At 36.1% G+C, this 27,805-nt stretch overlaps 1 protein-coding gene across 2 annotated transcripts in view; it reads right to left on the bottom strand.

The window, feature by feature from the left end:
- The window catches only part of Acap2 (ArfGAP with coiled-coil, ankyrin repeat and PH domains 2), a 115,581-nt gene that overhangs the window by 59,336 nt on the left and 28,440 nt on the right, over nucleotides 1-27,805 (bottom strand). For both annotated transcript variants that reach the window (XM_048346907.1, XM_048346908.1), the window contains exons 2-7: nucleotides 25,241-25,298; nucleotides 15,422-15,541; nucleotides 14,628-14,681; nucleotides 6,068-6,126; nucleotides 3,933-4,116; nucleotides 776-820 (exon numbers count right to left, since the gene is read on the bottom strand). In XM_048346907.1, the coding sequence (XP_048202864.1) occupies nucleotides 776-820; nucleotides 3,933-4,116; nucleotides 6,068-6,126; nucleotides 14,628-14,681; nucleotides 15,422-15,541; nucleotides 25,241-25,298 (520 nt within the window). The remainder of the gene's footprint in view (nucleotides 1-775; nucleotides 821-3,932; nucleotides 4,117-6,067; nucleotides 6,127-14,627; nucleotides 14,682-15,421; nucleotides 15,542-25,240; nucleotides 25,299-27,805) is intronic.

The following is a 27,805-nucleotide window of genomic DNA, read 5'->3' as shown; positions in this document are numbered from 1 at the left end:
TCTCAACCACTCACAAATTCTGCAGCTTACTAGATCACGAAGCACAAACTAAAATAGGAGCATGTATAATCATGTGTTTTGTTTGTTTTGTTGTTTTTTTACAAATAATAAATGAGCAAACATTTTGCCAGTGCGGAAGTTTCTTTATATTCAATCCATAACTCCAAAAATGATATTAAAGGTTGAGTTTTTTCCCCAGATTTTTCTGTATTTTACTTGCCTATGAAAGAAAAGTCACTTATTTTTATTAAGTTTTCACATGGGAAGGAAATATACAATTAAATGTTAATACTGAAAGAACTGTCTGATATTGATTTTATTTGTAGCAGTAAGATACCTATTTCTCTAAATTAGATCAAAGGTTCTTTTTAAACTGCTTTGTTAAATGGAAAGTGCTTTATACAGATCTTGGTCCTAATTTGCTAGGATTACAGGCCTGAGCCAACAGTACCTGGATAGTATTTTGTTTACACATATTTCAAAACAAATATTCACAGATGTTTACAACTATCATATTCAATTATTCGCCAAATAGTACTAGATACCTAGTATGTATGAAAGATGTAACCAATACCAAGTTTGCTTTTATGGAGCTAAGTGTAGACACAACAACAACCATAACATGATGACAAGTTATGAGAAACCAAAGCTCAAAAAGAAGAACAATTATGAACTGAGTGTGTGTATACACACACACACACACACACACACACAAGCCACTATAATAAGTATAGTTTCATATCAACATTTTAAAGTATTTCAGTTAATATCTTACTGATTTTAGGATTTCTGATCTTCTTTTTGATTGAAGAACATTAATCTGAAGGAAAATACATTTTGTTAATCATTCATGCATTTTCCTAATACAATATTCTAAAACTTGCTTAAGTGGCTTTTATTTTAACAAAATAAAAATAAAGCTTTTCTTTTTTTTTTTTTGAAAATAAAGCTTTTCATCTTTGACCTTTTTCTTTTTTTTCTCAAAAGAGTTAAAGAGAAACATGCCAAAGAAATTGTCAACTGATTTTGAGGCTCAAGGAAAATATGTCCATTAAAATTTTTTAATGTAGTGATAGAATTATTCTGACAATGTTGAACTCTAAAGGAGTACATGTCTTTTGTCCACCTTCCTCATCTGCATGTACATTAAGATTCAACATACAGCCTAAATACAAATTCTCATTAATTGACCACCATCATATCTTTTCTGGACTGCTGTAACAGGATATGAACTAGACTTTGCTTCCCTTCTGACTCTCTACAACACATTCTCAACACAGGTACCAGAGTGATATTTATGATATGTAAAGAAAATCATTTCTCTAGTTTAAGTCCCTCTTAACTACATATATCTCTAGTCAAAACCCCTCTTAACTACCTACAATGACCAGCAAGGTTCACTACAATGTGGCTCTTCCCTCTCTCTGACCTAGTTTTCTATTACTTCTCTTTCTGTGCTCTAGCCATGACTTCCCCTTAGTGCCGTTGTACTAGCTGTTAGCTTATACTTTGTTATGCATGAGGCTATTCTCACTTAATCAGGTCTCCCCTTCAATATCACCTCCTCACGAAGGTATTAATGCAGTATCATACCCACTTAGTTTACTCACAACATTTATAACTACCTTATGTTTTCTAATTATTCCCTATAGCCTGAGTGCCAAAGATCAAGGTTGCCTTTTTCTCAGCTCCAGTCCCCAAGCAAACATAGTAAGCACTCAATAAATATTTGTTAAGTAAAATAATAGTTGCTAAGTGTTTTAATTAAACTTACTAAAAAAACTCAATAAATTAAAAAATAGCCTTTTATAGGCTCCCTCTCATCTCTAAAAAATGCATTCTCAACATTTTTGTTAGTAATCACTTATCAGCTTAATGAAAAAATGTTTATACATAAAAACCATCATAAACTCTTTGCCAATACTGTCAAAAGATTACAGATATCTTTTTATTATGTCCATGCCACTAGATTCTCTATCTTATAGTTGTAAAGTACTGACTAGAAATAAAAAACAGACCAATATAAATCTAAATGATGTGTCTTTGACCATTACTTTCTTTATGCATCTGTTTCACACCCTACTCAGTTTTGAGAATTCGAACATTAACATCAAATGATCTTTAAAAAGCAAAGGTTGCAAATACCATATTATTAAATAATAAAAAAATCTTAAAAGTGTTTCCATCTTTTGTGTTGTTTTATTGTGGCCATTGTGGGAATTGAACTCAGCGCCTGAGCACTGCCCCTGAGCTCTTTTGCTCAAGGCTAGCACTTCTACCACTTAAGCCACAGTACCATTTCTGGCTTTTTCTGTTAATTGTGGTACTGAAGAATGGAACCCAGGGCTTCATGCAAGCTTAGGCAAGCACCCTACCACTAAGCCACATTTCCAGACCCATATTCTACTATTTTGTAAAGTTACCTAAGTAGTTTTTAATCATAATTTCTGCAGAGTTACTAGTAGACTTTTAAAAGCAAGATTCATCTTAGCTACACAGGAGACTGCTATCTGAGGATCTCATTTCAAAGCCAAAAAAGTCCCTGAGACTCTTATCAGCAATTAATCAGCAAAAAGCCAGAAGCAGAGGTGTAGCTAAAGCAGTAGAATGTGAGACCTGAGGAAAAAAAGTAGAGTGAGAATGGCACTGAGTTCAAGCTTCAAAACCTGCACAAGGGCGGGGGGCAGGGGAGGAAGGGAGGAGAGTAGAAGGAGGAAAGGAAGAAGAGAAGGAAAAGAGGAAAGGAGAGTGGGACAGAGAGAAAGGGAAAGTTGGTCCACAATCTCTGAGATAACACTGTTGTTTTGTAAATAAGATTCAGAAAAGACAATTCCCTAAGTTTTAAGCCTTTTAATATCTAAATGCAGAATACATAAAAACACATCATATGCATTTGAAATAAAATGTTATACCTTCATTTATCATGAGTTTCAAATTCCTTTGGAGATCTATCACATTCACACTAGTTTCAATTACATACTGGACAAAAAGAAAAAGCAGTACCTTCTGGTAAAACACCAGAACACTATTTCTAGAAATAGATTTCATTTGGTAATAACATTGAGCCTTATATTTCTACTATAAAGAAATACTCACAAGGGCTCAGAATATAGCTCGTAGTAAGGTACTTGCTTAGCATACATAAGGAGTTGAAACATAGGGGGGTACATGGGTTGTACTGGAAGTGTGGCTCATGATGTACAACATTTGCCTAGCAAGCAAGCATGAGGTCCTAAGTTCAAACTCTAGTTCTACCCTTCAATAGTATTTTTTAATGTGTCAAAAGAAGTCTATATAAAGATGTTATCACTTATAATTAAAAATTATTTTTCACGATTGTCAGTAAAAGATAACACCATGAGTCTAGTAGCCAAACAGTAATCAAATGGAAATAGCAACCCCATAAAATAAAGTACTGCAACTTAAAAATGAGAAAAGTTACAATTACGTAAAAAGAAGAGTGGTTCTGCAACCAAGCTGGAGTGTTTGCCTGGTCAAAATCAGAGCCACCTAAAGGGAACTTTACCCATGAGCAAAACGGGAGAGCACTTGCCTAGCATATACAAGTCTCTTGGTTGGATGCCTATCACAAGAAGGAAAACAGAGATTAATCAAAGCCATGTATGTCCACATATCTGCCCTAAGTGTGTGTACAGACACACACACACACACAACACACAAAAACCAGACGAATGGCTTTTTCCCACAAAACATCAGGTATTCCACTGAACATGGTAGTGTGCATCTGTAATCCAGCACTGGGGAGGCTAAGGAAAGAGGATCTCAAGTTTGAGTACAACCTAGGCTATATAATATAGCAAGATTCTGTCTCCCAAAAACAAAACAAAACATTATCTTTTAAAGTCAAAGAAATAGTATTATTTTTTGAGTAACCATATGTATAGCAATAGTATTTCAAACATGTAATATACCTGAAGGACATAGTCCAGAGCTATGTGTCGAAAACATTTTCTTGTTGCTGTCAGAATGTTTGTGGCTTCTTCAACTTCATGTTGTTTGTTTCTTTGTACTTGGGCATTTTTTACTAATGCATTTTCTTTTTCTTCACTGACTTTTTCAAACTGCTTTTTGGCATCTTTGAATTTTCTAAGATCTCTAAAAAAAAGGGGGGAGGGGAATCTTTGAAAATTTTGGTAAAATAACCTCAGAATTCTAACATGTGTCTGGTTATTTGTTTTCCTGAGCAATGATATTTACTAACTCTCTCAACTGAAATTATTTTTCAATTACAGGTTAAAAACACCTTATCTGATACACCTGGACAGATTATGGAGTTTTTGTCTGGATTTGGTCATATTTATTTAGAATTCTGGCTATGTACTCCAAAATCCAAAAATCAAACCCAAGAGCTCAAAAAGTTTCATGTTTCAGAGTTGGAGTATTTTAGATTTCTTATTTTTTGTCTTAGGGATGATCAATCTGCATATAGAAATCCTGACACAGTGAGTTAACATTTCATTATTTAAATCTATGTAAGCTAAAATGTAAATAAATAATCAAACTAATAGAACAAATAAGTTATTTTTTCTAAAGATGACATATTTAAGTACCATCACCATTTGAACACTTGTATAAAATGCAAATTCCAAGGCATTATCCCAAAGATTACAATTTATTGAGTGTTGATCTTTCTTCCTGTTCATCTCACTCTATTTCAAATTGTGAATGAAGTCATTCTGTACATTATGAAAATACCAGGAAGTCCCAGGACAAGTTTCAAAAGATTTGAGAGGCCTTGTAGACACACCTTTGATCTTACTTCTATGGCTAGTCTACAGACTATACTTTGAGAAACAATATTAGTCAGGTACCATTGGTTCAGGATTTTAATCTTAGCTATTTAAGTAGGCTGAGAAATTGGATGATCAACGTTAAAAGTCACCTGAGGCAGAAAAGTCTAAGTTTCCATCTCAACCAGAAAAATGGTACAATGGAGGTATGGCTCACATGGCAGAGAACTAGCCATGAGCAACAAAGCCAAGCAAGCTCAATGCCTTGAGCTTGAGGTATTGAGCTCAAGCCTGAGTACAGAGGAAGGGGGAAGAGAGGAAAAAGATGAGAGGAAGGAGGAGGGAAGGAAAGAGGGAAAGAAAGGAGAACAAAGGGAAGGGAACAATATCCATATCTTCTCAGAGGAAATTAATGGGTAGAAGGGTAGAAACAAAATGTCTTAAAACACACACACACACACACACACACACACACACACACACACACACACACACCACCTCTAAATCAATCTATGAAACTCAATATTCAGGAGAAATTCTAATCTACTAGGCTAAAGGTGCAGCTCAGTGGTAGAATGCTTGCCTAGTATATGTGAGGCCCTGACTTTAATGCTCAGCACTGAAAACAACAATACATTATGTTGTTAAGATCTGTCACTAATAGTTTTATAACATGTCTAATTTATCTCTAATAACATAGCACAACAAAATTTTCTTCAGTTTTGTGTATTTAGTTGTAATTACCATAGAAAAAACAAAATTACTAATGTGAAAAAGAGAATTTGCCTCATTTGAAAGCTCAAACTTTTTAAAAATCTAACTCACTTCTATGTCACATACAGAACATGATGAATCTGACACAAAAGGTTCACAGTAACAAAACATAGGCATTTCCATGAGTCATTCTTTTAAGCTATCATCTCTTCACAGAAAGTAATATATTGAGACTAGACAAAACTTAGTTGCAACTATGATACCTAACAGTATTTCAACTACCTTTGGGTTTAATTTCAAAAGGCCAATAGATTTTTGTGTGTATTTCAGAAAACACTTATTAAACCTAACAACCCTAAAAACTCTAGCTAGATATTTGAATACTTGATCATGGTATGAATTATAAAGGATTCAAAGAAAGGCATGAACTCTGATTCCCTTACAAAAGAATTTAGGAAGAAATGCAATGTACATATCACAAAGTAAAACAAAGAAACCCAATATGTTCAGATATTCATGGCCCATAATTTAAAAAAATACCAATTCCCAGATGACATCATGAACCAATCACTTTACTTTCCTCTTCACTGTAATTGACTTACTCTTTAACAAAATTTTGAAGCTGTGCCTTAATCGATCTCTGAGTTTGGTCAAACAATATCTAAAAGACAAAATGTAACATTGAGTGATTAGAAAAGTAAACAAAGAAAATAATTGATAGTAGTTCTATAAATACATTATTTCACCAGTACTTAGTTCTAATAGTACCAAAATTTCTTCTTATTGAAGACCATCAAATACATAAGCATTTAAAAAAGAACCTAAAATCAAATTTAAGCCAATTTTAGTCTCAAAAATGAACTATTTATAAAAAAAATCAAATCTCCTTTAATGTTGAAATAGAATACTCGAACAAAAAGACAACCAATTTCCTTCATTGTAATTCAAGCTTCAGCAGGTAACCTAAACATGTAGTATAAATTCCCCTCCATCCACTATAGATATGTTTTAGTCCAATATATTGAAGCATCACAAATGAAAACTCCAAAACTGCCTCACACTCTAACTTAAGGGTTATTCATTTGGGATGACTGTGTATTTAAATGTCCTATGTTTGAAATTCAAGTAAATGTTGTATAGTGCTAGGTTTAGAAATAAGAACTAATCTTTGTCCCATTTAAATGATATCTGATACTTAACAGGGATGGCTTGGAATATGGCTAAGTTTCATAGGACTTTCCATGGAAATTCCAGGTATTTTAATAACTTACAGAATAATTCATTCTTAGTCTGAAGCAGAGTAAGATGAACAGGAAAAAAAAAAAACATCAGTGGTGGAGATACATACTTCTAATCACAGCTACTTGGGAGATGCTGATTGGAAAGGCTGTGATTCAAGTCCAGTCTGAGCAAAAAGTCAGTGAGGGCCATCTCAAAAAATAAGTTGAGTGTAGTAACTCTTGCCTGTGTCCCAATTATGTGAATGGGGGTAGATAGGAAAATAACAGCCTGAGATCAGTCCAGCAAAATGAGACACCTTATCTAAAAAGTAGCTAATGCTAAAAAGTTCTAGGGCATGGCTCATGGGGTATAGAGTGACTGTCTAGCAAGCATAAAAATAGCTAAAAGATCAATGAAGCAGAATGGAGCCCAGAAATAACCTACACATAAGTTCAATTCATAGTTTTTCTTATCCTTTTAAAAAATCAATACTAAGTCGTAATCTTTTGGGTAGATCCCAAAAGTGAGGCTGCTGGGTCCTTGGGGAGCTCTGTTTAGCCTTTTGAGGAACCTCCATGCCACAAGACAACACTAAAGTCAACTATGTTCATCACAGCACAAATTGTCATTGCTAAAATATGGAACCAACCCAGATACCCCTCAGTAGATGAGTGGATCAAGAAAATGTGGTACATATATACACAATGGAATTCTATGCCTCTATCAGAAAAAAAATGACACCGCCCATTCATAAGGAAATGGAAAGACTTGGGAAAAAATCATACTAAGTGAAGTAAGCCAGACCCTAGAAAACATGGACTCTATGTCTCGCCTCATAGGGAATAATTACTACACATCTAGGACAGTCCTAGAAGATTACAATAGCTTAAGAGCTATGCCAGTATGAACACATAAGATGATCCTAAGCAAAATGAACTTCAAGTTATAAAAACAACTGTATATCACTGTTGTAGTTATTTTCAACATGCCATGGGAAACCGTGCTCTTCTCTTTTTTCTTTCTTAAAATGTCAAACCAATGTACCAGTAATACTTACAAAACCTTATGGTGTTAACCAACTGTACAGGGAGAGGGAAATGGGGAGGGGGGAGGCAGGGGAAAAATGAGGGAAGAGGTAACAAGTTGGATAAGAAATGTACTCACTGTATTACAGATGAAACTGTAACCCCTCTATACTTCACTTTTTTTTCTGGTCTTTATTTTATTCAAAACAACCAAACAGAAGAAGCAATATACTTCACTTTGACAATTAAATATTTTTTAAATCAATACTAGGATACAGGGCCTTGCACCTGCTAGGCAAGTGCTCAATCACTGAGCTATATGTACTACATCTTCAGCCCTAGAACTGTCAACAGGGATAAGATAACTTAATGAACAAAGGCTGATGTAACAAAAATCTGGAAAACCATATGGGGGATGGGAGGGAAGAACCACAACCCTTACCATGGAACATCTCAAACTTAGCTGTAACTGGGTCATAGGCTTACACATTAACAAGTCAGCATAAATAAAATCTTAATGAATTGGGATTAGGTAAACATCTGAAGAACACATACATACAAAGGCCCACAACTCAATTTAAAACTACAGTACTTCAAAAGACATCCTTACAAAAAATGAAAAAAAGCCAGCCAAATTCTAGGAGAAAATATCTGTAAAACATACCTGACAAGATACATAGGGAATACAGGATATAAAAAAAACTTTTAAAAATTTAATAATAATAATATAAACAATTAAACATAGCATTTTACCAAAAAAAGGTATAAGAATAGGAGGTAAAATGTTCAACATCATTAGTTATTAAGGAAATAAAATTTAAAATTCAAATAATTTCTTCCTTTTAAAAAGCCAGTTCATTAATGTTTAAAAGTTGAAAAATGTATTGCAAAATTATCCATGAAAATTGGAAAGCTGTTAAATACTACTCTTAAAAAAATAAGTAATTTCTTGGTTTAACTGCAACAAACCAGAGAGGTAATAAATCAAGACTTTTCTTTGCAATCTCTAGGAATCATTTCTAACAAGTATTAAATAAATGCTTATTATTTCTTTCACTCTACCTGTACTTATCTATTTCTCTAAATTCTTCCTTCCTCTTTAGACAATGGTTTCCCAGTGCCTTAGGTTCATATCAAAATCACATAGAAAGTAAGGGAGTATGGAGCATTGTGGCACACATCGGTAATCACAGTCCTCAAGCAGCTGAGGCAAGAGGACTGAGAGTTTAAGGCCTGCCTCGGCTACAAGACCTTTTCCAAAAAACAGAGGAAGAAGGTAGAGAAGGAGAGAGGCTGTAAGGGAAGGGTAGAGAGTTGAAGAGAACAGGAAAAAGTTAATAGAAAATACAAATGCCAGAGACTTGTAGAAGGTTGAGATCCTTCCATATTTTTAGCACATTTTCCAGGCGACACTGTAAAATAGATATTGAGATACTCCAATAAACTATTCAGAAAAAGCTGGAAGTGGCACTGTGTGTAATCAAGTGGTAGAGTGCTAGCCTTGGGCAAAAAAAGGTTCAAGGAACAACAACCAGGCCCTGACTTCAAGCCCTAGGACCAGAACAAAAAGAAAAAAAAAAATATTGAGACAAATTGCTCTAAACCTACAGTTCCCAAAATGGTTGCAGAATAAAGTAATGTGAGAAAATTTTGGCTGGGTTATAGTAGCCCAGTACATTTATCAACACTTCACTGAGAAGAATTCACCAATGATAGAAAAATCACTTTCACTCACACAGAACACAGGTGTCAGTGGGTATCATGGCATACAGTCCATAAAGTGGGCAAAAATTAAGAGCAAAGGTCAAGAATGCTGCTTCTGAAAAGGGGTTCATAGTAGTAAATATATGAGGTTTGTAGACCAGGTAGTGCTGTCACAACAACTCGTGTGTAACAGTGTTCCAATAAAATTTACAGGAAAAAGAAACAAAAGCAAGAGGCTATTATTTGCCTGTAAGCCATAGTTTGTTCTAGAAGAGTAGTTCTCAACCTTTAGAGTACCAAAGAATTACCTGGAAAGCTTGTCCTAACACAGGTTGCTGGCTCTCAGCTTTAGTTTCGTATTACAAAGAATGGGTGTGGGTTCTGAGAATCTGCAGTTCTAGCAAGTGCTCAATCATGGTGATGTTACTGGTTCGTGGACCATTCTAAAAACCATTGATTTCATCTTTAGTGGTTCTCAAATTGTACTGAATATTAAATCAACTAGATAGATTTTAAATTTTCTAGTGTGAAAACTCTAATACAATCATCATAAATAAAAATATCTGGGTACAAAAACCAATTTATTACTGCAAAGTTTCCTAACACTTGGTAAGTTTAGGTATTTATTAGGTATGAAAAGATGCAGTAGAAGAAAGGCCAATGATTCCTCCCATTTCTACAGTTACCTGCTAATCTCTCATCAAGAGGTAGAACTTGCCTCCCTTCTTTTAAATCTAAACTCACCCTGTAGCTTGACTTCATCCACAGAATGCAACAGAAGTGAAACAATGTGACTCTAAATCATAGGAAGTAGCACCTACTACTGATTTTAGATCCTTAACACCAACTGGCTAAATCTGGACAAAAAACATTCTAGAAAATAAAGCTAAGGCATGGCTAAAGTAACCCTAAATTTAAACAGAGCAACATGGGAGGGAGGGAAGAAGGGAGGGAGGGAGGAAGGGAGGGAGGGAGGGAGGACAGAGGGAGGGGAGAGGAAGGGCAGAGGGAGGGGAGAGGGAGGGAGGGAGGGAGGGGAAAATGAGAGATTCCAGGAACTGCAAAGAACCCAGCCAACTCCAACCATTCTAGCCACACAAGCTCTGGTGCCAAACACATTGGCTCTTCCAATCACAGACAAGCCAACCCAGTCAACAATAGCTGGAACAGAGGTGAGCTGGCCCCTCCAAGTCTTGCTTAAGTCATTAAGGGTAAGTGTGGACACATTAAAGGAGATGTTGACACACAAAAGATATTCATGTTTACAAGTTTTATAGTTATTTTGGTACATAATTTGGGACAATATTCTGGAAGCTGACAGCTACTGAAATTATATTTTGATACCACATGTATGACTTCTTTTAACTTTCTGAATGCTAGATGTAATTATTACTTTGATAAATGTATATATACCTTTTCCTCCTGCATTTGTTTGCATTTTATAAAACAATTTAAATTATTTTACTCATTTGTTTGCTATTACTTCTCATCCTTATTTTTCAGATTTTTTTCCTCCTCACAAATTATAGTTAATTTTAAACATCATCATTATCTGATACTAATATTCCTATTAAATATAATTGATTTGGTTAACTTTTTCAGCTGTTACTCCTTGATGTTCATCTACTATTGGATTGTACTAAATTAACCAAAGTCTGACTCTTGATGAAATTTCATTTTCTTTTTTTTTTTGCCAGTCCTGGGGCTTGGACTCAGGGCCTGAGCACTGTCCCTGGCTTCTTCCCGCTCAAGGCTAGCACTCTGCCACTTGAGCCACAGCGCCGCTTCTGGCCGTTTTCTGTATATGTGGTGCTGGGGAATCGAACCTAGGGCCTCGTGTATCCGAGGCAGGCACTCTTGCCACTAGGCTATATCCCCAGCCCCTCATTTTCATTTTTAATTACTGAAAACAATTCTTTCTTAAGATTAAATTAGGGCTGGGAATATGGCCTAGTGGCAAGAGAGCCTGCTTCGTATACTATGAAGCCCTGGGTTCAATTCCCCAGTACCACATATATGGAAAACGGCCAGAAGTGGCGCTGTGGCTCAAGTGGCAGAGTGCTAGCCTTGAGCAAGAGGAAGCCAGGGACAGTGCTCAGGCCCTGAGTCCAAGGCCCAGGACTGGCAAAAAAAAAAAAAAAAAAAAAAAAGATTAAATTAAATGCATATAATGAAATATTTCAAATGGACTAGGACTTTAGAAATGAAATTATTTCTAAATCTTTAATATTAAAATGAGTCAATGTTATTCTATATACTAAAAGTTACCTTATTTATTTAAAACAACTTAAAATTATATATACATATATAAATACATATACATTATAAACTTCTAAACCTTAAGACATGGTGCTTTATATGTAAGAAGATTTGTTGTTTTTCACCATACTGAGCAACCTTTTCCTTAATTATATTCATTCTGAAAGCTATTTCATTCAGAAACTAAACACAAGTGAAATTTTCTTTTCTTCAATGCACATCTCTTTATACATAGAAAAGTTACTAAGCCACTGTACCAAAAATTCATAATCTTAACAAAAAAATGGCTTTCATCAAAAAAATGATTTTATTCTTTAAGCCATGCAAACATAAAATAAGAAAGAACATCCTTTTATAATATTAGTTATATCTGATAAGACAGCTAGTTATATGCTTATCAATTAAAAACTAGAGCCTAAATATTTCCTACAGTTGCAGAACTGCACAATATACAATACTAAAAGGAAAATGTCAAGCATTTTCCTAATTTCTAAGGAAGCAAAGGTAACAGCAAATGTGACACATCTGAATAAAGTGATGCATTTGGTGGTATTCCAGAGAAACAAAGCAATTATGCCTAACCTTGAAAACTACTATGTTAAAAAGTTTTAATTGCTGAGTGATTATTCTCCATATTAGTAACTGTGCTCATATTAACAATAGTAAAAAATATCAGGATCAGCCTAGGCTCCTTAGTGAATTCAAGGCTACTGAGCTACAAAGCAATATCCTACCCCCAAGAAAAGTTGGTGAGCTGGAGGTGTAGCTCAGTGGTACAGTACTTGCCTAGCATATGTAGCAAGGCCTTGGATTCAATTTCCGCACTGAAAATTTTAAGCAAATGTATAAATATGTGTATGTATGTGTATAAATACAAAGGAAATACATCTATATTTATATAACATACATTTATATATTATAAATATATATATCACTTCAATGGAAAATTATTTCACCCGTAATCTTAGCTACTTGGGAGGTGGAAACTGGGGGGAAGTGGCTCAAAGCCAGTCTGGGCATAAAAATATGGTGGAAGACTCCATCTCAATCAATAACTGGCCATGATGTCAAGTGTTTATTACCCCAGCTACAAGGAAAGCACAGTGGCATATGTCATTCCCAGTAACACTAGAAATTACAAGTAGAAGGGTCACAGCTCAAGCTGGCTGGCTGGCACTAACATAAAGCAAGACCCTATCTAAAAATAAAACAAAAACAATGCTAAGTGGGGCAGAAGGGATGGTTCAAATGGTAAAGTACCTTCCTAGCAGAGGTCAATCAATCCCCAATGGTGCCTAACATTCTTGTTCAAAAAAACTTCATGAGACTGTATTTGGGAAACAATTTCTCTTATATATAGATGATAGTAAAAGCAAAGGCATCAAAAGAAAAACTGGACTTTAGGCTTTATAAAATTTAAAACTTCATGGTCAAATGACATTATCAGGAAAGTAAAAAGGAAGGGCTGCAAATGCCATTCAGTGATAGAACATAAAATCATGGAATCAAAAAGAAAAAGGAAAAACTAAAAAAAAAAATCTATGGAGAGGAAACATTTACATATACATTTAATTTATTTACATTTAATAGTCAGAATATATATAATACTCTAAACATTCAACTCAACAACAAAAAAGCAATCTAATATATACAAAGGCCTTTAATGGGCAACAATGGTAATAATAGCAAAAGAAAGATATACAAATGGCCAATAAGAACACAAAACATACTCTGTACTCATTAGTCACCAGGAAAATATAAACCAAAACCAAAATGAGATTCTATGTCAGCCCTACTAAAGTAGCTATAATTTTTTAATTAAAATTAAAATAAATCAGTTTGGAGGCTCTTCAAAAAGGCAGATATAGAACTGCCACGTTTCAGCTAGTATACATTCAAGAAAATTGAGAGAGGTATTCAGACAACTTGCCAATTTTGGAATAGCTAAAGTTTGAACTACAACTGAAAATAAATATGGTCATGTAACTTATAATGACAAAAATATAATGACAAAAAAATTAAGAAGTGCAAATTCACTATAAAGAAAAAATTAGTAATTTGATAAATATAAATTTGAATAATCTTGTCAAAGCTGCTATTAGTGCTTTAAAATTTATGACAGCCCTATCTATTTCTTTTTAAAAAATACAAAACCTGTAACTAAAAAGTTTCCATATTTTTAATAAATTAATTCAATTTATAAAGAAATTTTGTGACATTTCAAGAGCAATATACCCCTCATTCTTAAGGATCAATGCCCTCAGCTCTTAGACATACTTATAATAGCTCTTGGAAATGGATTAAAAGATATATGTATATCTCAAAATGCTGATCCAGAAATTAAAAAAAAAAAGGAGGAGGGATGAAGGAGGATGAAGGAGAAAGGAGGAGGAAGGAGGAGAAAAGAAGGAGGGAGGAAGGAGGAAGATGAGGAGAGAGCTGAATTTAAAATGACTGTTTGTTTTGGGGCCATGGTCTTGCTGAACCTGAACTGAACCAGCCCAAGCTGAACTAGCCCAGGCTGAACCAGAACTCACTATGTAGCCCCCAACACTATGTAGCCCAAACTCACAATCCTCCTACATGCTGTAATCTGCAAGGATATGCCAATACACAGGAATATGCCAACACAACTAGTGACTTATACTTTTTTATTCTTACTTAAATGCTTAAAAACTAGCAAAGCCAGAACTTAAAATGGAACGTGGGAGCTTTAATGAATGTTTCATTTATGCTAATAGTTAACCACATTAGAAAGGAAAAATTAAGTATGTATATTTCTTCTCTCCCTGCTACTGCCACACACACACAAACAAAAAGCACGCCAATTAAAAACTAAAGGACCAATTAAAGTCATTAAATCAACTTCAGTCCTGTCATAAAAATACTGTTGCACAAAGAAAATAATAAGATTTAATATAGCCAGTAGTAGTACCTACTTACTGATACTTACTGTATGAAAATTTATCATTTCTTGAAGACTGTCAGAAAACTTGGTCAAGCTTGTCTATAAGACAGAAATAAAAAGAAAATTAAGTCATTTAAAAGCCACAAAAATGTTATTTTAGCAATTCTGACAAGCCAAGTTATATTGTAAGCAATAACATTTTCTTCCAGGAACAATTTGATTCACAGGCATGCTCTGGAGAGAGGTCGAGTCTGTATGTGGAACATAAAGCCTACAAAAGTAAAAGCAATAGCGTTGTCCTACCCATGGCATGTTTAACCCTAAACATAAAATTGTCTTGAGGATATCAATACTGTGCCCCTTTAAGCATCTATCCATCAAATTATCTTCAAAGCACACCTATGTCTTCATCATTTATTATCATCTTGGAAGAAATATTGTAAGACTATACAGGTGCAGCAAAGGATTCAAGTTAACCCAGGCTATGAGACTCACCAGAAGTTAACAGTCCACATGTACACAATTAGGTCCTGTTCTCAACTGGTTCACACTCTGGGTTTGCCTCAATAGGTACCTACTGGTAACCTGAGCCTCCCATCTCAGGCCCTTGAGCAGATGTTGGTTCAGCTAGCAAATTAGGAAAGTGTCCAAACACTGAGAAGCTAGATCAGTACTGATGCTATATATATACACAGTAAAAATTAACTTTTACATTTAACTATCATAGCAGACAGGCTTACAGAACATAACAAGGGGTGATAGCTTTTCTACTTCTAGTTTTAAACATCACTGCAATTATTAGTAACCATTAGTTTACCTGTGATTTTAATAATACTGACCTCAACTACAGCATCATTACTAGAATATTGTGCTAGGTCTCGAATCCCATTCATGAACTGTTTATTTGCAGCACAAAAGGCTTTTCCAGTATCAATCATGGCAATACAAAGCTTCACAAGCTGAAAAAAACGAGAAAAAAAAAAACATTACATCAGGTTAGAAATGATTTTATGTTACTTAGTTGAATAAATATTGGCAGAAATCACAGGAGTTAACCTAGTTAATATAAATTACACTTCACTAGTAAGTCCAAAACAAGTTAATGGAACTTTTTTTTTCTTTGACTTATAAATTCATAGAAAAGTTGTTCCAAAAAGGTGACCTTTTAAGACCCAAAGGCTGTCTGATAATAACAAAAGCAATCATTTTATCAAATTAAATTCAACCCCATATATTAAATCTCTAAAGATTCAAAGTATCTCCTAGAAAACGGGATGGGGATATAGCTCAGTGGTAAGAGTACTTACCCAGTTCTATCCCTATACTACCAAACACACAAAGAGAATCTCCTAGAAGAAAAGTATGATAAATGATTAATTTTAAAAAATTAAAAGAACCATGGTATATTCGAGGAAAGGTAAGTAAACTGATATAGTGGGTTAAGAAAGTCATATTTGGGGCTGGGAATATGGCCTAGTGGCAAGAGCGCTTGCCTCCTACACATGAAGCTCTCGGTTTGATTCCCCAGCACCACATATATGGAAAACGGCCAGAAGGGGCGCTGTGGCTCAGGTGGCAGAGTGCTAGCCTTGAGCGGGAAGAAGCCAGGGAAGGTGCTCAGGCCCTGAGTCCAAGGCCCAGGACTGGCAAAAAAAAGAAAAAAGAAAGCCATATTTAATGTTTTAGTATCATTCTATCAAAGCAGATGTCCGAATCTGATTAATCAACTTACTATTAGGAACAAAAATTTCTAAGGCCTATGGGTCTAGGTATTGTGCAATGAAAGTTGTTTTTCTCTCTTTCTTGCTCTCACTCCCTTACTCTCATCTTTCTATCTGCCTTATTTCTTTTCATTACCTTTCCCTCCTTTTTCCCTTTCCTTTTCCTTCTCTATGTTTGTCTTTCATTCAGACAAAGACATAGAAGAGAAGAGGAGGAAGTGGAGGAGGAAAAGTGGAATCACTCTGGGATGAAGAAGAAATGAAATGGGTTCTAAAGCAAAAGGAAAGGAGAGACATCTAGAAGAAGACAACAAAAAGCCACAAAAGGAACTCAAGAGTATGATTTAGAACTTTAAATAGCAACTCCTTTGTACAACTATTTAGAGATAATAAACATACACACATATACATAATAAATTAAAACAGAACTACTGCCCTAAACCCTAGAGAATCACAAGTTGAACTTACACTCAGTTTTCAAGGAGCTCTGACTCTAACCAGTAGGCAGCAGATAAATTCCATAAAACACAAACACCAAGTACTATGACAAGGCACTGGTGGCTCAAGCCTGTAATCCCAGCTACTTAGAAAGCTGAGATTTGAGGAACAAGATTCAAAACAATCCCAGGCAGATAAAACCAAGAGATATTTATCTCTAAATAATCACACAAAAAAAGGCAGAACTGGAATTGTGGCTCAAGTGGTAGAGCACCAATCCTAAGCCAAATAGCTCAGGGACAGCTCTGGCACAGAAAGGAAGGAAAGAAGGGAGGAAGGGAGGAAAGGGGAGTGGAGGGAGGAAAAAGAAAAAGGGAAACAAATGGTGGCAGAGATAAGTCTTTTAATGTGCTCTAGTATTTACAAAATAAAATGCCTTACCAGTAAAACTAATTCATATTGTAGTATGTTCATATGCAGGAACAAATATAAGAAAAGAAAATAAATTTATTTTTTGTCAGTTGTGGGCGTGAATTTAAAGCCTGGGCACCATTCCTGTGCTCTTTTGCTCAAGGATAGAGCTCTACCACTCAAACCATACCTCCACTTTCAGCTTTTTTTATAATGAATTAGAGATATGCGTCTCAGAGGCTTTTCTGCTCAGCTGGCTTTGAACCATGATCCTCAGATCTCAGCGTTCTGAATAGCTAGGATTACAGGAGTGAACAACCAGCATCCAGCTTAAAATAAATTTTTGTGAAAAACTCAAAAAAAACATTAGCCTTTAAAAAAAAAAGTAACTACAGTTTGGTAATGAATATGAACAAACTGATCAATGGAAGAGAACAAACTGTCAAGAAACAGATAAAATTACAAGTATTATTACAGCAGGTTGTAGAGTGACATTAGGGACACTGTATGGTGATCTGAAGGGGAACAGAAAATATTTGATTCTTGGGCTGGGATGTTGCTCAATGGTAAAGCACTTGCCTGCAAGTGCAACATCTTGGGATCGATCCCCAGTACCAAAAAAGAAAAGCCAAAAAAAAAAAAAGGATTCTAAATCCCCAAAATTAATGTACATGAAATAAAGATTTGCATATAAAAATTGTAAAACAAAGAAAGTAGTTTTTTTATAATCTCAAAATGAAAAAAGGTTTTTCTGAAAACGGATGTGAAGCTCAAAAGGCACAAGACAATGAACTGATGAATTTAACTACATAAAAATAAAATATAGTGGGCTGGGATGTAGCTCAGTGGCAAAGTGCTTGCCTAGCAAGTACAACGTCCTGGGTTCGATCCCCAGTACCAAAAAAAAAATTTTTTTTCCCGGGGCCCATGCTTATAATTGTAGCAGCTTAACAGGCTGAACTCTGAAGGATCTCAGTACCAAGCCACCTAGATTGAGTAAAAGTCTTTGAGAGTACATCTCAATTAACCAGCAAAAAGCTAGACTCAACGTACAACTCAAATGGTAGAGCTGTGAACAAGAAAACAGAGTGAGGGCTGGGAATATGGCCTAGTGGCAAGAGAGCTTGCCTCGTATACATGAAGCCCTAGGTTCGATTCCCCAGCACCACATATATAGAAAACGGCTAGAAGTGGCACTGCGGCTCAAGTGGCCTTGAGCAAACAAGCCAGGGCCCAGGACTGGCAAAAAAAAAAAAAAAGAAAGAAAGAAAGAAAGCAGAGTGAAAGCTTGAGGCCCTGAGTTCAAGTCCCAATATTGGCACCAAAAAATAAATAAAACAAAATATTCCTATAGCAAAAATATTACTGTAGTCAAAATACAAGTAACACATGAGAAAATAGTATTAGCAACAAATTACAAGAGACTAATTTCCATATCATGAGAAAGGCCACACAAATCATTCTAAACACCTAACCATCCACTAAAAATAATGAATTGTAGGCATACACAGAAATTTCCAAGGACAGGACATACAAGTGTATCTTAGAAATCATGAAGAGCTATCCAACTTCTTTTCTACTAAAGTAAATGAAAATTGCCTGTTTTTTTGTTTTTGTTTTTTTTACAAAGCAGCTAAAATTAAGTTTGATAACATATTGTGTAGAGGGTAGGTATGGGGAAATGGTATTCTGACACCATCGATGGGAATATAAATTGGAAACACTCCTATGGGAGGCAATTTAGCAAGAACTATCAAAATTTAAAACACACATAACCTTTGCCTAGTATTTTCATTTTTTAAAATGTTATCATAGATTCATTCAAACATAAACATCATGACATATCTGCAATTATTCACTGCAGTTACAGTAAAATATTGGCTGCAATCTTACATGTCTATCAGTAGACAATTGGAGAAATTGCTATAATAAAATTCAGCCATAAAAACATGAGGCAGGGTTAGGGTTATAGCTCAACAATAGAAGGTGCACTCAGCAGCTCAGTATATGCAAGGCCCTGAGTTAAATCCCCAATGCCAAAAAAGGGTAGGGGGAAGTTGTATGGTTAATAACAAATAATAACATCCAACATAAATGAGGAAAGAAAATCAATGATAAAATAGTGCTGTTTAGTTTGGTTTGGCTTAATGAAAGAGTCATTGTACTGAAGAGTAGAATTAGAAGTTTATTTAAGAACACTTAAGAAACTAGGTCAATGTGCTCCCCTAGCAAAGAGACTAAGAGGTGACTAATTTTCCCTGGGCACACATTTTCTTTTCTTTGAATCTTATCCCACATAGATGTTATTCCTTATTCAACCAATTAAATAATAGTTAAAGATTTCCATGACGGGGATAGGGGAATGTTAAAAGAAAGATTCTCTGCTCAGTCTATTTAGGTTCAGGTCCTGCTGCCATGCAAGTCAGTATGGATGATCTTAGCCTCAGCAAACTTCAGTTCCCTCTTCTGTGTGATAAGTAAAAATGGCACTAACAATATTAGGTTCCATAAAAGGTAAGATGCCTCACATAAAGATCTTAGGACAAACTCTTATAGGCACATGTAAATGACCCAGCAGAGATTTTTGGTATTTTTTTCAGAGAAGTTTTCTAATTATTATTTGCTTTTGTTTTATTTTACTAAGAAATTGATTTGAGCCTCTTTATCTACTTAAGAGGTGATGAAAGAAGAGAGAAGACAGAAGCAAAATACTGATGAAGGAGGGGGTCTGTACAGAAAAAAGATAATTTTATTACTTGAAAGGAGGAAAAAGATAAAAACAGATTCTAAATTCTAGTTTGGAACAGAACTAAAGATATTCCCACCAAGCAGAAAAGATCATCCTGCCAAGAATGAAGGCCAAAGCAGTACATCTTGTGAAAATAATGAGCGACTGGAGAGCTTACTATAAGTAACAAAAGAGGGACTTGATTACATTCTCGAAAACTTGTTTTACATCAAGAATTTCAAGACTCTGTACTCCACCAGTGGGTTTCAACAAACAGTTGTATAACTTCTCCTGTAGGACTGGATGGCACAGTATGACGTAGATGTGTGAGACTGAGTTCTGACAGGCACACTAAGGAAGAAGTTCAGGAGTTCAACACCAACGTGGACAACACAGCCAGATTCTCATAAAACAGAATAAAATTAAAATGGGTAGGAGACAGATAGATCTTATAGAAAGGAAATGAAGGTCTCAAAAGAGAAAAATTAAGTGTAGACTGAAAGGACTAATCTATAATGGCCAAACCCAAATGCCCCTCAGCTGATGACTATATAAACAAAATGACTAGCTAAACAAATGTGTTATATCCACGAAAGAGCATATAATTCAGGCTGGGTCAGGTGGCTCGAGGAACTAATCTGCTCAAGAGGAACTAATCCTAGTTCATCAAGAGTAGGAGGAGATTAGGAGAACTGAGGTTCAAAGCAAGCCTAGGAAAAAAGTTAGCAAGATGCCACCTCAACCAACAAGCCAGGCATGGTGATGCACACTTGTCATCCCAGACTCAGGAGACTACAGGTAGGAGGATCAAGGTTCTAAGGCCCATCCTGGGCAAAAAGTTAGATCTTACCTGAAAAATAAACAAAAGCAGAGAGAGAGAGAGAGAGAGAGAGAGAGAGAGACTGAATGAAAGAGAGGAGAGATGGGAAGGGGGAGGGGAAGGAGAGGAGGAGGGGGGAAAAGAAATGGTCACGGCTGAGAAGACAAACGCCCTGAATTCAATCCCAAATACTGCTCCCTCAAAAAAAAAAAAAAAAAAAAAAAAAAAAAAAAGCATGTAATTCACTCCCTAAAAACAAAGAACTGATATTTGTCACATGTGTTTCCAGGTCTGGAATCTACAAACACCTGCATTCCCAGAACTCAGGAGGCTTAGGAATAGAGACAGAAAGATGGATAGAGACAGAAAGAAAATTTCATTGTCAGAGAATGGAAGGACAGGAGAAATTGGGAGTGACTGCTAACAGGTATAGGTTTCTTTTGGGGTAATGAAATATTTTGGAATTAGAGTGGTGACTGCTACACAACAGTTTGAATATACTAAAAATCATTTTCAAATGGAAGCTTTTATGTTAAGTGATTTTTCCCTCAATTAAAAATACCCCTCCCCCCAAAAGTATACAGAAGTGAATTTTTAAGTGATCTAAGATATCACAAGTAAACAGGTTAAAGAGCAGAGGTCTAGGTAATAAGCTTGAAGAACAGCTGCACCAGTGAGGCTGAGAACAGGAAGAACTGGAGGCACAAGTGAGAATGCAGGCTATCAGCATTCCAGATCTCCCAGCTTACAAACATGAGAAGACATAGAATGTGGCACCAGAAAATAGATGACAGGATTAGCACAAAGGTCACCATCACAGGAATTAGGGGAAATTTGGGGGGAGCAAAAGCACATATGCACACATATTGCAGCTCTCCAAGAGGAAAGACTGATTAAGGATGCATACAGAAACACAAAAACAGCTAAGAATGGTAGTGTGTGTCTATAATGCCAGCACTTAAGAGGCTGAAGGAGCAAATGGAGAGTTCTAAGCTAGACTGGGCTACTTAGCAAGATTCGATCTCAAAAAAGAAAAGGAGGGGCTGGGAATATGGCCTAGTGGCAGAGTGCTTGCCTCCTTGGGTTTGATTCCCCAGCACCACATATACAGAAAACGGCCAGAAGTGGCACTGTGGCTCAAGGCTAAAAAGAAGCCAGGGACAGTGCTCAGGCCCAAAAGTCCAAAGCCCAAGACAAGAAAGAAAGAAAGAAAGAAAGACAGACAGAAAGAAAGAAAGACAGACAGACAGACATAAAGAAAGAAAGAAAGAAAGAAAGAAAGAGAGAAAGAAAGAAAGACAGAAAGAAAGACAGACAGACAGAAGAAAGAAAGAAAGAAAGAAAGAAAGAAAGAAAGAAAGAAAGAAAGAAAGAAAGAAAGAAAGAAAGAAAGAAAGAAAGAAAAGGGAAGGAAGGAGAGAGGGAAGGGAAGGGAGGGGAGGGAGAGAAAGGGAGGGAAGGGAGGGAGAAAGGGATGGAAGGGAAGGAAGGGGAGGGAGGGAAAGGAGGGAGAGAGGGATGGAAGGGAAGGGAGGGATGGAAGGGAAAGGAGGGGAGGAAAGAGAGGGAGGGAGGGAAAGAGAGGGAAGGGAGGGAGGGAAAAGAGATTTAGCCTTTGCATATTAGAATGCAGTGGTGAGATTACTGGGAGGGGTGGGAGGGAGGGAAAGGGAGAGGAGGGGAGGGAGGGGAAGGAAGGGAGGGGAGGGAGGGAAGGAAAAGTTATTTAGCCTTTGCATATTGGAATGCAGTGGTGAGATTACTGGGAAGGGAGGGAGGGAAGGAGAGGGATGGGAAGGGAGGGAGAGGGAGGGAAGGGGGGAGGAAGGGAAGAGAGGGAGGGGAGGGAAAGGGAGGAAAAAGGAGGGAGGGAAAGGGAGGGGAGGGGAGGGAGGGAAAAGAGAGATTTAGCCTTTGTGTATTAGAATGCAGTGGTGAGATTACAACTCAATAATATAAACCTACAAAGAAAAACTTTTCCAATTAAGGGTAAATGTCAAGTTACTGAAAATTATCAAACTAGTTGCACTAATTCATTCATTTCACATTTCTTTTACTATAGCACAGATGACAGGAATGCAAGCAACTTATTTTCTATCTTTGAATAGATAACATCCTCTCTAATTCTCACTTTTTCATGTGCAAACTGGAGATGACACGAACTTTAAACACTATCCCAAAGACTAAAGCTAACAGAAGTAAACACAGGACTTTGTGCCAAAGTAGGTGCATACCAAATGAGGGTTCTGTGTTTGTTCTTCTTTTAAAGACAGACTGTTTTCAGGGAGCTTACAGTCTGTTGAAGAAACATCACCATCATCAATGTTTATTTAGAATTCACCATGTGTTAAGAACCATGTTAAGGACTGGGAATATGGCCTAGTGGCAAGAGTGCTTGCCTTTTATACATGAAGCCCTGGGTTCGATTCTCCAGCACCACATATACAGAAATGGCCAGAAGTGGCGCTGTGGTCAAGTTGGCAGAGTGCTAGCCTTGAGCAAAAAGAAGCCAGGGATAGTGCTCAGACCCTGAGTCCAAAGCCCAGGACTGGCAAAAAAAAAAAAAAAAAACATGTTAAGATATATCTATTAGGTCACCTTATTATTATAACAACCCTGAAATAAACACATACTCATATTTCCCCCTTTAGAAGATAAAGAAACTGAAGCACAAAAAGGGTAAGGAGTTTGTCCAGGCTATATAACTACTAAATGGCAGAGTCATATTCAAACTTAAATCAGCTACAAGTTTCATGCTCTTAACTTCTAGGCTATACTACAAACTAAAAATTACAATAATATTATAATAACTTAGGCGGAAGTCCATTCAAGAAATAATGCAATACAAGAAAAAGAGCCAGGGGCTGGGGATATGGCCTAGTGGCAAGAGTGCTTGCCTCGTATACATGAGGCCCTGGGTTCAATTCCCCAGCACCACATATACAGAAAACGGCCAGAAGTGGCGCTGTGGCTCAAGTGGCAGAGTGCTAGCCTTGAGCAAAAAGAAGCCAGGGACAATGCTCAGACCCTGAGGCAAAGGCCCAGGACTGGCCAAAAAAAAAAAAAAAAAAAAGAAAGAAAAAGAGCCAAAGTTTCGTAGCAATTGAGCTGAGATTCAAATGATGTTCACTTAAACAAATAGGGAACAAGCATACCCGTGAAAAGATGCAACCAATGCAGTAATTATATGGCAACTATGACATACTATGATGTTGTCTATTCTAGAACACCTTGCAGAAGGGACAAGTAATTAGGCCCAATAAGCAATGCCACTCATGAAGCATTACTCACTAGAAAAAATTTAACTACTTGTAGCATATATTATAAGCAAAGTAAACATGAGCTAAGTCATCAAGCTAGTGTAGCCTCTCACTGGTACAATTTACAATAATACTACATGTGAAACATGCCCTGAACAGTTATGAAATCACTAATCTTAAGCAAACCTTCCTCCTCTTTGCCATCCCCCACTAGTCCCAATGCCAACACCTTCACCAATAACCACTTCTGTGTTCCTCAGGCTTACTTTGCCACATCAACACCCATACTTCTAAAGTAGAAATGATAACTGCTTCAAAACACGTGAGAGGTACATTAAATAAGGGATCAAGATCAGAGAGAAACACACAGGTAACTAGGGAACATCAGGGAGAGAGGAGAAAAATAACTCCAATTTAAAAACTGACACATTTCTACCATGCCTTTTGGGTAAGAACTCTAAAACAAGCTTGAGTGCTCTAAAACGACTTCTTAGTGCCAAATGACAATATTTCAATAATTTTTTTTGTATCTGTGGACTTTTGGGTGTTAAAATCTACTGAATTAGAATATGTTTTCAACAGATAAGACCAGATAATTCCAATGTAAAATTTTGTGCTGTACTATTTTACATGCAATATCTTTTATAATAATTATGCAAATAGAAATCATTTTTCTAAAAAGATATTTCAAATATATTCCTATGATTTATCCAGAAATTTAAAAAGATTTAGCTACCAATAGTTGCAGAGGAATTAATAAGTACCAGAAGCCATGTCTTGCTCACTTTAGTATTTGCCTGGTATGTAGCAGACTTCTTGGATAGCAAGCAAAAAAATATTGTCAACAATTAAAATAGAAGCAAGATAATGTATACTTACTTACCCTTATATAAAATATGGCTGCAGCAATTCCTAAGTATTTCTGGCATTTTCTTAAAAATGGAATGAGTATTTTGAATTGTTATATTTAAACCAGATCACGTCTCAATTTATACTCAGTGATGGTCAAGGTTAGGTATAAAATCTGCTAAGCATCAAAAAGGATAAATTGAAGCTACAAGAAACTTTTAGGCCAGATGTACTTAAAAAATCTTGCTTTGGCACTTAAGATTCTACTTTTGAATCTCTATCCTTAATTTCTTCATGTGTAAAACAGGAATAATAGTACTTTCTCTGATAAAGATATAAAATAAAATGTACTACCTACAGTATGATTGAAGATACTAATCATTACTCATGGAAAACAAGAATTACTGTTTTAAAACTCTTTTAAAAATTACCTTATCAAGCTTCAGTTCCAATTCTGCCACATCTCCTTCTACTTCTTCCAAAGCAGCCCTAGAAAAGTTAAATATAAGTAATAAGTTTGTATTTATTTAAATTTACACTCTTAAGTAATAATGTAAGGTTTGCAAAAAAGGAAACCCGTCACATGGTCAAGAAGAAAGGAGTTTATTGGGGGGAAGCAAAATGCAAGCCCACACAAGATGGAGATGTGGGGAGACAGTGGGGAACGAAGAAGGGAAAAAGAGAAAATAGCAAGTGAGAGTAAGAGAGAAAAGGAAAGAGAGCAGGGACCGTGTTGATCCAGATTATATAGGAAAAGGTAGGAGATATGGCCAGGTGAACTGGATCTGACCACAGAGGAGGAGGAGGGAACTGCCTCCAGGTGTGCCAGTTACCTAGGTAACTCAGGTACTGGGCACAGACTTAAAAAGGTGGGGGCATCTGCATGGAGCCCCCTCCCAGGGGTGGGCCTTACAAATAACTTCAAATAAAAGGTATAGTTGTAATTCTACTTTACATAAAAATAATTATTTTATAATCATGTAGTGTATCAGGCATAAAACTTTTGTTTGGGACAACGAGAAGTTTCACTAAGCTGATTTTGCTTAGATTGTGGTGCTGGTTCTGGGGCTTGAATTCAGGGCCTGGGCACAGTCCTAGAGCTTTCTTACTCAAGACTACCACTCTTATCACTTAAGCCACAGCTCCACTGAAGGCTTTTTTGGTAGGCATTTGGAGATAAGAGTTTCAAGGTCTTTCCTGCCCTCAGGCTTAGAACCTTAATCCTCAGACCTCAGCCTCTCTCAGTAGGTAGGATTGCAGAGGGAGCCACCAAGCACCCAGTTCTGCATGCATTTTTAAAATGATTAAGAGTTTGTAAACAAATTCTAGATTCATATCTGGAAGGGTACCTTAATCAAATAATATCACCCAAAATTCCGCGTAAAAAAATGAATATAAAAATAGTAAAAAAAAAAAAAAAAAAAAACCCTTACAAGAATCAGATTTCTAACAAAGAAAGCACATGCAGCCAAACAACTGCATTAACAACAACCAAAGAAGCTTTTATCTTGAGATAACTCAGAAGTATACAAACAAGAGGTTTTTACTTTGTTGTTGTTTGTATTTTTTCTTTTTGTTTTGTTTATCTGACTTTAGGAGAGTAAAGGGAGGCACAAAAATGGGAGGGACAAAAAGGATGAACAAATGCAGCAATGGTACTTACTAGATACTAAGTAAAAAATGAATAATGTAACTTGTGTGAGAGGGCAGGAGGGAAAAACTGAAATGTACGCAGTACCTGAGTTAATATAACTATAAGCCCTTGGTACATCACCTTTATAATAACAAGAAAAAATAAACTAAAAAGATAACTCAGAATAGTACAGAAAAGTTAATACAGAAAATTTAACACAAGTTAGAATGTGTATAAAATCAGAAAATATATAGTATGCCAGAAACTTATTGACAAAGGAGAATAATGGGCAACACCGATCAAAATGCATTGTATGTTTCTATATACTGCTTTGTAAAATGGTGACTCCTGTGTACAACTACTTAAAGATACTAAAAATATTTTTAAAAGAGAATGATGAGTTATAATACTAGCTCACACTTTATATCAATATAAATCAATCAAAACAAAATAGTACCAACTAAAACTTTTTTTTTTTTTTTTGGCCAGTCCTGGGCCTTGGACTCAGGGCCTGAGCACTGTCCCTGGCTTCTTCCCGCTCAAGGCTAGCACTCTGCCACTTGAGCCACAGCGCCGCTTCTGGCCGTTTTCTGTATATGTGGTGCTGGGGAATCGAACCTAGGGCCTCGTGTATCCGAGGCAGGCACTCTTGCCACTAGGCTATATCCCCAGCCCCCAACTAAAACTTTTTTAAGGACAAATAACATTACACTAAAAGTTACACATAACAAAATCTAACTCACCCACTTTAACTATGTCTGCTTAGTTTTTTTCTTTTTTTCTTTTATTTGTAGTACTTTTTGCTTTTTAGTACTGGTAACTGAACCCAGAACCTCACACACACCAGGTAAGTGCTCTATGACTGGATAACACCTCCCAGTATTATTTCATTCTCATATATCTGCTTGATAAATTGGCAATTTTCCAATAGTTTAAGAAGTAACTAAAAATTTATCTAATCAGATAGTGAGAAGAGACTAGCCTCCCACAAAACGATTCCAAATCCTGAGTAAGACAGACTCATGCAGTGGAACAAAGCAAAAACACTAAGATTCAAAACTATTTCCAGACCTACCTATTTCATCCCTGTGTGATCTTTGAATAATTACTCTAACAGCTTGTGATTCTACTTCTAAATCTGGTGACATTTGTTTTCTAAGGCTTTTAAATCTCCAAAACTAAAAACCAAACTATAAATTGTTCAATAAAGAATTGCTCCAGCATATGGTAAGAAACAAGGTAGCATACCTCCACATCATAGAAGCAAAAACATTTCCCTGACCAACAGTAGGCTCTTGTTTTTCAAAATACACATTGTTCCTTCACCTAGAAAAGCTTTCTCTTCCACTTTAATTCCCACACC

Source organism: Perognathus longimembris, chromosome 5 (genome assembly GCF_023159225.1).
Source record: "Perognathus longimembris pacificus isolate PPM17 chromosome 5, ASM2315922v1, whole genome shotgun sequence".
Classification (NCBI taxonomy): domain Eukaryota; kingdom Metazoa; phylum Chordata; class Mammalia; order Rodentia; family Heteromyidae; genus Perognathus; species Perognathus longimembris.
This window is presented reverse-complemented; position numbering and strand designations above follow the sequence as displayed.